This window comes from Eublepharis macularius, chromosome 2 (assembly GCF_028583425.1).
Source record: "Eublepharis macularius isolate TG4126 chromosome 2, MPM_Emac_v1.0, whole genome shotgun sequence".
Taxonomy (NCBI): Eukaryota; Metazoa; Chordata; class Lepidosauria; order Squamata; family Eublepharidae; genus Eublepharis; species Eublepharis macularius.
Window position 1 is genome coordinate 43,296,302 of NC_072791.1, and position 11,358 is coordinate 43,307,659.

Below are 11,358 nucleotides of genomic sequence, written 5' to 3' on the forward strand. Positions count from 1 at the left end.
CCCATTCCATAAGGTGGGGCCCACAACAAAGAAAGCACATGTACAGGCAGGTGTTGGTTTTGCCCATTTGCAGGTTGGCACCTGCAGAAGTCCCTGATCAGATGAGGGAAGTTGTCATGACAGAGCATAGTGGGAGAGGCAGTCCCACAAATACAGTGGTTTGAGGCCATGAAGGGCTTTGTATGTGATAGCCAGTACCTCAAATTGAGCCCGGTAACTGATGAGTAGCCAGTAGAGTGACTGCAGAATGGGAGTAATATGCATGCTCTGTCTAGCTCTTGATAATAGGTGAGGTGCAGCGTTCAGTAACTGGAGTCTCCATTTAGAGCCCATTTTTTTGAGAACTGCCAGGAGTCCACAGCAGCAAAGTTCTGCAGATGCATCTCAGTTTCGCTCTATAGCACTCCTTGTCATTCTAATTATACATCCTACTACCAAATTTCTTTGCTGTTTTTTTCTTACTTGTTCAGCTTTGCCAGTGGCCTTCTGGCTTGACCTTCACTTCTCCCTGCTTCTCTGTTCTCAGCAATATGGAATATCAGATTGGCTCCACAACATTGGCTTGTGAAATTGCATGAAAATACTAAAATCTTCCAGGGAGGAACTCAGTAAAAAATAAAAAATTGAGAACCTGGTGTTCTGTAGACACCTGCAATATAGACAGGCACATTGACTTTAGGCACTAGCATAATTGTTTCAACTTATTGGGTGCCAAATTCTTTGCAGGCTTTACCTGTTCTCCAGTTTGGCAGTGGTTGGGAAGCTACTATATCAGTGCACAAAAGTAACTAAAAGTAGTGATAACAACAACAGCAACAACAACAACATTTGATTTATATACCTCCCTTCAGGACAACACCCACTCAGAGCGGTTTACAAAGTATGTTATTATTATCCCCACAACAACAATCACCCTGTGAGGTGGGTGGCGCTGAGAGAGCTCTGGAAGAGCTGTGACTGACTTGTCACCCAGCTGGCTTCAAGTTGAGGAGTGGGGAATCAAACCTGGTTCTCCAGATTAGAATCCTGCCGCTCTTAACTACTACACCAAGATGTATTCCGTATGCTTTATCACTGGCATGATCTCACATGCTATCCATATCATTAATTCCATTACATTTTTGCCATTCTGTTATACAAGAACCATGGAATAGATGTTGATTTTTCTAAATTCATAAATGTTTCAAGGTTGACCATAATTTTCATCAGTAAGAGCAACTTTATTTTCAATAGGATGTTTTCTGAACAAAATTGTCAACTACTGCTTGAAACCTATTACAGTTTTATACAGGGCTTTTTTTCTGGGGAAAGAGATGAGGGAACTCTCACCCGGGGCAACTGCCAGGAAGAGGTGGTGCGCCTCTCAATACATGTGCGTGCGCACAGCGCAGGCGCGCTCCTGGGTCTGCATGATGATGTCACTTCCAGGAAGTGATGTCATCACATACCTGGGAACTGAAGTGAAGCTGGTTCAACTTCTGCCTGTTAATTTTTCTTTCATAATTCTTTCCTATTATTACTAAGTATACTCTATGAGTTGACCTAAATAAATACTGCTTGGTCATTTGTATTGTAGTTTTACAGCTGATTATTCCCCTCTTCCTTTTGCTGTAGTTTGAGTTATAAATATTTAGTCCTTCATTTTCCTCTGAAACTGATCCTTCAGTTCACTGCATTTCCCCCTTTTTATGTTTTCATCATCAGATCCATCACTGAAAATGCAAAACAAATTGTCCGCTATTTCACTGCCATTTGTGAAAATTACAGGAACCAAGCTTTTCATGAATGGAGCTTGAACTGTTTCAGGAAACTGGACTTTCTGTAGGAAGCACTTGCAGAATGTGTCTCATAAATAAAATTGCTTTTGTTGATGTTTTACTTTCAATCTTTTTAGAAACAAAAGTTCCAGCAAACGAGAGACAAAAAGTTTACTGGAGAAGCTGCGCTGGGTGACTCTTGGGTACCATTATAACTGGAATACCAAGGTATTTGAGGGAGACAGGTTACCATATACTGGCCAATAGGTCCTCTTAGCAATGCGTAACTCTAAGCAGGTATGATAGCAAGTAATGGCTGAATTTATTCTTGGCGTGGTTTGGAACTTTTAAGTGAAAAGCCACTGTCCAGTTTCCTTGCTGCAGACATCATGAACTCCTGAAGCGGTTAGAAGCCAGAATAGCCTTTCTAATCAGATTGCAAACCTGAGGTAAAACCTCGTCTATCAGCATACTGCAGACCTGCTTAACCAAATGAGCTGCAGCCTTATCAGAACAGAATGAACTGCTTATTGTATGGCTCTAATAGGAATTCCCACTATTCAGTCCCAGTCTTCTCATCAGAAACATCCAGTGGAGTTGGGATTATAGTCAATGTTGTGTTTATGCATATATAGGAAAGACTGTGGAGAGAGGTAATATTGAAAAGCCTTTTCTGGTCTAAAAACTGTTCATTAGTTGCCCTGTACAATATATTGAACATCTGTTTTGCTTGTGTGACTGCATACAAAAATCACTGTTGCAATAGCTGGCACTAACTAACCTGCTTGATCACAAACACAGCAGAAATTCAATCTCCAGAGCACGTATATTTTACACAGGTGTTTCTGCAGATCCAAAAACATTAGAAATTGCTTAATTTGTTAGAAACGTAGAGTTGTAAGGTTCCTTAAAGACCATCTAGTCCAACCCCCTGCCCAATACAAGAACATCCTAAAGCATCCTTGGCAAGTATTTATCCAGCTGCTCTTTGAAGACTGCCAATGAGGAGGAACCCACCACATCCCTAGGCTGCCAATTCCAATGCTGAATTACTCTTAATGTGAAGAAGTTTTTCCTAATGTCCAGCTGGTACCTTCCCTTTTGTAATTTAAACCCATTGCTTTGAGTCTTTATCTTCTGTTGCCAATAGGAACAGCTACTTTCCCTCCCTCAAGTAACTTCTAAATACTTAGAGAGCACAATCAGGTCTCCCCTCAACCTCCTCTTCTCCAAATTGAACATTCCCAAAGTGCCTCAGTCTTTCCTCATAGAGCTTGGTCTCCTGGCCCCTGATTATCCTGGTTGCTCTCCTCTGTGCTCGTTCCAATTTATCCACATCCTTTCTGAAGTGAGTCCTCCAGAACTGCACACAATAGTCCAAGTGGGGCCTGACCAACACAGTATATAGTGGGAAAATAACATCCTGTGATTTGGATGTTATGCCCTCGTTGATACACCCCAAGATTGCTTTCACCTTTGTTGCTGCTGCATCACACCGACTGCTCATATTTAGCTTCCCATCCGCCCATACCCCGAGATCTTGTTCACACACACTGCTACCCCAGAAGTGTATCCCCCATCCAGTATGCATGCTTTGCATTTTTGTTACCCAGGTGGAGAACCTGGTACTTATCCATGTTAAATTGGATAATCATGGAGTTTATAACCTGCAACTTGAATCAGGCTTGAAAACACTGGTAGATTTTTTTCAAATCTGCTCATTTTTCCAGTGTGTTCAGATCTTGTTGAATTCTATCGCTATCTTCAAGGGTGTGTGCTACTCCTCCCAGATTGGTGTCCTCTGCAATTTAATGAGGAATCCCTTCACACTCTCAGCCGGATTAAGCACTGGGCCTAGAACCGAGCCCTGTGACACTCCACATGGCACCTCCCTTCAATCAGATATGATGCCATTGACAATTACTCTTTGGATATGGTTATCCAGCCAGTTTCCTGTCCATCTAACCATCCTAGAGTCTAGTCCACATTCCTCCAATTTACCCGTCAGAATATCGTGAGCAACCTTGTCAAAAGCTTTACTGAAATCCAGATAAACTACATCGACAGCATTCCTACTATCCAATAAGCCTGTCACTCGGTCATAAATGAAGATGAAGTTGGTCTGACAGGACCTTTTGGGGACAAATTCATGCTGACTTCCCTGTATCGCCATGTTGTCCATCAGATGCCTGCAGATTGATGCCTTTAATAGCTACTGCAGATATTGGTTATGGGACAGAGGCCAGGCTGACTGGCTTGTGGATCTCAGGATCATCTTTTTTCCCTTTCTTGAAGATTGGAATGACTTTTGTCCTCCTCCGGTCTTCCAGCACATCACCTGTCCTCCAAGAGGCCTGGAAAATGATCAACAAAGGGCCTGCAAGCTCTTCTGAAATTTCTTTAAGCACTTTTGGGTGCACCCCATCTGGCTCAGGGGATTTGCACACATCCAGTGCAGCAAGGTGCTTCTCTACAACTTCTCTGTCCATGTCAACCAGCAACCCCGAAGTCATGCCTTGCCTACTGCCGTCTCTAGGTGGGCCTGTTCTCTCCTTCTATGAGAAAATTGAGGCAAAATAGGCATTAAGCCTTTCTACCTTCTCTCTGTTGGCTGTCAGAATTTCTTCATCCAGCAATGGGGGTGTTGCCCCCTTTATCTTCCATTTACTCATCATGTATCTGAAGAACGTCCCTTTGTTGTAGTGAGCTCTTGTGGCCACTCTCAGTTGAATCTGAGCTTTCGCCTCTCTGACTCTACAGTGCCTAGCTACCCCAATACATTTCCTCTCCTCCATTTCTTGAACATCTCCTTTATCTTCCTTAGCTCATCGCAGAGATCTCTGTTCGCCCTCTTTGGCTTCTTAGATCATCTGTTGAATTTCCATCTTGCTGGAATGGTCATAGCTTGAGCCTGCAAGAGCTCCTCTTTTAGTAGAGCCCACCTTTCACTCATTTTTTCCCAGCATTCTTGTCCATGGAATAACTCTCATCAAATCTCTAAGTTTGTTAAAGTTTGCCCTACTAAAATCTAAAATGTGTGTTTGGCTACAAACTCCCTTGGTACTCCACAGCAAAAAGAATTCTAGAAGGACGTGATCACGTCTCCCTAAGGTTCTCACCACCTTTACCCCGTCAACCAACTCTTTCTTGTTGGTTAATATCAAAGTCCAGCATGGCTGAGCCTCTTGTTGCTTCCTCCACCATTTGAGAAAGGCAGTTGTCAGCCAGGCAGTTTAGGAAGTTGCTTGACCCTGGACACGTAGCAGAGATGAAGTTGGTCTCCCATAACTATGAGGTCGTGTTTCTTGGATACCTTATTAAGCTGCTCATGGAGATCAGAATCCACCTCATCTCCTTGGTCAGGCGGTCTGTAGCAGACTCCAACCATAATACAGCTCATACTTCCCTCCCGTATCTTCACCAACACGCTTTCCATTGGGTTGTCACTCTCCTCTTCCAGTACTTCCTGACAATCAAGCCCTTTCCTCACATACAGAGCCACTCCTCCTGCTCTATGACACTTCCTGTTCTTCTTGAATAAGTCATACCCGTCCATTACTGTATTCCAGTTGTGAGAATCATCCCACCAAGTCTCTGTAATACCTATTAAGTCATATATTTCTGTCTGCATTAGTAGATCAAGTTCCTTCTTATTGCCAAAGTTTCAGGCATTGGTATACAGTATTCCCTCTCTTTGACCTGGTCTTCCCAGGTAGGCCTCTTCTATTTGCTCTCCTTCTTCCCTGAAACTCCTATGCCAAGTGTCTCCACCCCCCTGCAATGTCAGTTTAAAGCCCTCCCAAGGAATCTCCCCAAGTCCCTTCCAAACACATTCTTCCCTGCCCTTTACAGGTGAAATCCATTGCATGCTAGCAGGCCATCTTCAAGAAAATGTAGGCCATGGTCCCAGAATACAAATTGCTCCTGCCAGGATCATGAATACAGTCAGTGGTTCACCTCCATAATCTTCCATTCCTATTGCATTTCTCTTCCTCTGACCAACAGGATTAAAGAAAATACCACTTGTGCCTCCATTCCTTTCAGTTGCCTTCCGAGGATTTCATAACCAACCCTAATGTGTTCACAGTTGTGTCATTTGTCCCCACATGGACCATCATAAATGGGTAATGGTCTGTTGGTTTGACCATCTTGGTCATCCGCTCTGTGATAACCTTGATTTTTGCCTGGCAAGCAACACATCTTTTGGGCCACGGGTCAGGCCTGGACACATGATGTTCCATCCCCTTTAGCAAAGACTTACATATCACCAAGACTTTCCTTCTAATGTTATTTATTTGTAAATCCCTAGCATCCCTACTTGTTCTTCCCAGTTGTTGTTGTTGTACATCTGCTGGTGATTCTGTCACATCATCAAGGGCCTGGAATCGATTTTTCAGCTCCAGTGGCATTGAGTGCCATCTTGTTCTGTGCCTTCTGGCTTGTGCTGTCAATCTCTGAGGAGGTTCATTCGGAGAATATTCTGTTTTATCGTCCCTTCCACCACTACCCCCATCCTCTTGCACGGCCTGAAGACTTTTGTTGATGAAATCCTTTCCTTTCTTGATCTCTTGAAGGATACCAATCCATTCCTCCAGACTCTTCACATTTTCTTCTAGTAACATTACCAGCTTGCACATAACAAATGAAGACCTTCTTGTCCTCAGGGAGGAAAACAAACATAGCACACCCCTGGCAGGTCACTGGAAAAGGCCTTTCAGTAGTCATAGTCTTCTTTTTTAAAAAGTGCTTATGACTGCCGTACAAAGTAGATTTTCTCCCTGGCATCTGCTTCCTGTCAGGAACCCTGGCCCCAAAAAACTGATCTAATGTCTCCTGAGAGTAAAAGTGTTAACACAAGAGAAGTAGGGGGGAACCTTACAGGGTCCCCAGGCTAAAAGCCACAGGCCAAGAGCCCTTTGGCTCTCGCCTTTCGGCTTGAGTCAAAGGCTCATGCCTCTGGTGAGAAGGAACAAAGTCTCATGGCCCCTGCCTGACAATAGCAGCAGCAGAGGGTATGGTAGCAATCACTTCCCAGCAGACAGGCCCTCCTTAGAGAAAGGATGAGAATTTCAGAAGTCAGCAAGATGTTGCACTTTAAGTCCTTGTGGTCATCACTTTTGAATGACGGTTGGATGCAAGCTTTGTTAGTCAAATTCAGCTTCCTGAATTTCCTTCCTATTTCCCTCTCCCAGAAATACTCAGCTGATCACTATACCCCCTTTCCATCTGACCTGGCTTTCCTTTCGGAGCAAGTGGCTAAAGCTTGTGGATTTCCAGGCTTCCAAGCAGAAGCAGGGATCCTGAACTACTATCACTTCGATTCTTCTCTAGGGATTCATGTGGATGAGTCTGAGCTGGATCATTCTAGACCCCTCCTGTCATTCAGGTGAGTTATGCAAAGAATTTTGTGCATTGCATATTGTAAGAGGCATATTGTAAGAGGTAAGGCACACCTGCTTGTCTTCTCTCTATTTCTGTTAAGTTGTAGAAGACTAACCATTTCTATGGGAAATGTAAGCTTTTCACTTTTGGACATGTACATTGTGGATCAAATGCTGGGTTGAATCCAAGCAGTGTTTTGACTAGTGAAAAAGTATGGAAGGGTCTCATTTGACCATCAGAGAAGGCTATAGTGAGGTTTCTGGGACCTTTATGTACAAAAGCCATGAGGGATGAGGTTGTAGTAAGAAGGGAACTGGGTGAGATCAAATCAGAAGCTAGCTGCATCTAACCCAATAAGTTCAGAATTATGGGCAGCAGCACAGTAACAACCCAGAATATCAAAATGGCTGTATTGCTTAAAAACATTAGTGTTGAGAGCCAGAATAGAGGTCAAATTGAGAAATATGGGGCCTTTCTACTGTGCCTTACCCATTTTTTATCCTGTCATTTTCTCTTTAATTGAATTGTCTATACAATAAGAGGCAAAGTATATTTGATGCTCAGTGTATATATTTTGTCCAGCTTTCTTTTTCTGTTGCAAAATGCATAGAGGCTATAATCTGAAGTTAGAAGACCAGCATGGGGTGTTGGGATTTTTTACTTTTTTAGCTTAACCCGTTATATTGGAAAATAGTAAACATATATTTTTCCTTGGGGCAACCAACTCAGAAGGGTTATTAAACGTCTGGAGAAGAAAGCGTTAACACACATACTCACACCCTTGTGCTAGGTTATGCTTTAGCTTATTAGCTTCTGTGGCTTCATTTCATTACAGATGAAACATTTGGCAAAAGCTACAGAGCGTTTATATATAGTATAGCACCAAAATTACTTTGACCAAGCCACGCAAACCACACAGTCTTTAATGTGTTGTTTTAGGGTTGTATATGAAAATGAACAAGATAAGGCATGGAAAGTGTTTTGCTCTCTAAGATGGTATGAAAATAATTACATTGCAAACATAAGAAGCAATATGGCATACATCTGGTAGTTTTATACATACTTAAGTTGTAGCTGGATTTCACTCTACTATAATGCTGTTAAGTCTTCCCATATTTTTATGTAACTAAACTTTTCTGACTTTCCACATCCTTTCCTTTTCCCCTCCCCTTTTTAGTTTTGGACAATCAGCTATATTCTTGTTGGGGGGGCTGAAACGGGATGACGCCCCTGTGGCCATGTTGATACATAGTGGTGACATGATGGTCATGTCCGGCTTCAGCCGTCTGCTACACCACGCTGTTCCCAGAGTTCTGCCCAATCTCGAGGGGGAGCCCCTGCCTTCTTGCTTGGAGCTGCCTGTCCCTGCTGACCTTCCTGCAGACTCAGTTATCGAGCCCTGCTCCCAAGACGATTGGCAAGTCTGTGCCAAATACCTGCAAGGATCCCGTATCAACATGACCATCAGGCAAGTTCTGGCTGAAGGCCACAGCTTCCCAGTTGCAACTGGGATAGAAGACAAACAAGATGGTGTCTCCAGAGGTTCCTATCATGAAGAGAACAGTGAAATCAAAAGGCACAAATTTGATCCAGACAGCTGAGACCCCCAGGAGGCCTTCTTTTCCTTCAGTGGTGGCCCATTGTGAGGCCCAGCTCAACCTGCAGGCTGCTCTACCCGCTGCCATAGTCACTCACCTGAACCCAGGGAAACCTAAAAATGCTGGTGAAAGGGCCAGGGATGGTGTGTGGCCAAGTGAGCCACGCGAGAGGAAGGGACAACCAGTGTCCCCGTTGCCAGCCCATCCAGGATGGCGGTGGGAGGGGCAGTGCCCAGCAGCATGGCAGGCCAGTTGCTCAGCTGTCCACCCACTTGGCCTGACAGGAGGGCCGATGGTGGGGTAGCAGGCCTGGCCGGTAAGGGACCAAGGGTAGTCTCACCTTTGTGCCCACGCAGGCTTGGCTCTGGCTGTTGGGGGAGGGGAGGGAAAAGGCCTCCTGGGAAGAGTGGGGAGGCAGGGTCAAAACCAGCCCCTGCATAAAGTAGGCAAGAGAAATAGCAGAAGAGGGGTGAGCAGGCTGGAAGGGAGATCCCTGCCTCAGGGCACAGGGTGGAAGAGATCCTCAGGGAGCAGCAAACCTCATTCCTGGGGGCTGCTGAGAAGGCTCAGAGCTGAAGGGCTTGGCTCTGGCTGTTGGGGTGGAGTAACCACAACGCCCTCCATTGTAACCTCAACTACCTTCAATAAAAACAACATAGTAGCAACAGTGCACAATCTCATGATTCTTGAGGGGTGGGGATGGATGGGCAGTATGACATACTCTGCTCCTAGCAACCCCTACACCAATATTGGACACAGCCCAGCGAGGGAAGGTGTATTATCCAGCCAGATGGGGGGGGGGACTGATGCTTGGAAGAATTTTTGACTCAACCAGAATTACGGTTATTGGCAAGGTCTCTCCAAGTTCCCACAGTGGTTGGTCTCTTCTAGGTCCCAGAGAAAATTCATATCACTTGAGTTAATACAACTTGTACAGAATACCTGCCCTGTCTCTGTTACCCACTTTGAGAATGAAGGCACCTGCAAAAGGAGCAAGAGATTAAGTAGCACGTTTGCATGGTCTGATGGAGCAACCTGCCTGAAGCGAAGCCTGTCTGCTTCCGGTTAGGGCCTGTATAGGAGGCCACATGGGAACCACAAAGGACATTTTAATGAACCAAATTTTCACCTAACTTTAAATTGCAGTGAACCTCCAAAGACATTTTGTTTGCAGCCCCTTAACGTGCATCTCTGCTTGGCAGCCATTGGCTTACCCTGAATACTGCTCTGATGGAGTCACGCTGTGTCATCTAGAGACGTACTGTATGCCTCACAATGTGTTTATTACCCTTTGACTGGTGCAGAGGGCTCATTTTGCGATTGGGATGAGGCTTTTTCTTTAAAACACCCTCAGTTCCCAAAGCAAAATAATTAGGGATTGTCTAGTGATTTTTCTATTCAAGATGTCCTTTTCTCCCCCTTGTCTCCGAATACCAAAACTGCCCTGTTCCATCAGTGTCAGGCCATTTTGTTGCCTGCATAATGCAATCTTTGCAGCCTGCCTCCTTTAGGAGCAGACTGAACAGAATGACTTTACAAACAGGAACAATGAAGTTGTAGATGAAGCGCCCAGAAAGAAAATTAATCAGCGACTATCTCTACTGCCCAAAAGGTAAATATATTGAAACAAATAAGGACAACACAGTCTTCTGTGCCCATCTGTTTTAGGAGTCCGACTTCCCTATCTGGCTTTTAATGCAATTTTAATTGCCAGAGTGCAGTGCTCTGTCCCAGGGGTGTTTTGTCGCTCTTTTTCCGTGAATAAGCTTACTCTGTTTTAAATTAAAGATCTCTATCTGTCTTGGAGAGCTCCCCGCACCCCCATCCTCCTGCATAGTTATTTTGCAGTATTGTTCATGCTGCTTGGAGCAACTCTTTTTCCTTCAAGCTGTGTTCAGTCCTGCTGCTCATAATTCTCTCGCTCTCGCTCTCTCATACAAACACACAGAGTATCTGCTCACTTCTTTGTGGCTACTGGCTTTAATGGCTGGGTTCAGCTGAACAAATTCTGAGGAGGTTTGAAGAAGAGCTGGTCTTATACAAAGAAGTCTTGGAGCAGTTTACAATCACCTTCCCTTCCTCTCTCCACAACAAACACCCTGTTAGGTAGGTGGAGCTGAGAGAGCTCTGAGAGCTGTGACTTACCCAAGGTCACCTATCTGGCTGCAAGTGGAGCAGTGGGAATCAAACCCAGTTCTCCAGTTTAGAGTCCCTCTTAACCATTATGCCTTTAACATGCCTTGAGGATACCATACTCTGGTGTTGATTTGGTTATTATTTATTGGCCCGGAGTTGCTATACTGTGATACAGTTGGATTTTCAGTGAATCTTACTCTCAAGCAAGTGTCCATAAGATCACAGCCTTAGGAATGTAAGGTCACCTGCATAGGGTGGGAGGGGTTGGGGGGGGGCTTTGGTGAGCCAAAGGAGAAGGAGGATGGTAGGGGAAGGAGAGTTGAAGTTCAGAAGATCAATGAAGCTTTATTGGCCTGACCAGATATTTCTTATGGAAGTATATGAAGACGAGCAAGCCACCTTCCCTCTTGTCTCCCAAAGGGTCAGGGATAAGGCCAAGGTTTAATCTTGATCATTTGGACTTAAGTTATTGAATTTTTGTTAGC

General features: G+C 44.4%; 1 protein-coding gene across 1 annotated transcript in view; it reads left to right on the forward strand.

Moving 5' to 3' along the window:
- Window positions 1-10,050, forward strand: part of ALKBH1 (alkB homolog 1, histone H2A dioxygenase) — a 22,421-nt gene extending 12,371 nt beyond the window's left edge. The window contains exons 4-6 of the mRNA XM_054970448.1: window positions 1,895-1,985; window positions 6,950-7,143; window positions 8,317-10,050. Of these exons, the coding sequence (XP_054826423.1) occupies window positions 1,895-1,985; window positions 6,950-7,143; window positions 8,317-8,740 (709 nt within the window). The 3' untranslated portion in view covers window positions 8,741-10,050. The remainder of the gene's footprint in view (window positions 1-1,894; window positions 1,986-6,949; window positions 7,144-8,316) is intronic.
- Window positions 10,051-11,358: the final 1,308 nt, after the last annotated feature.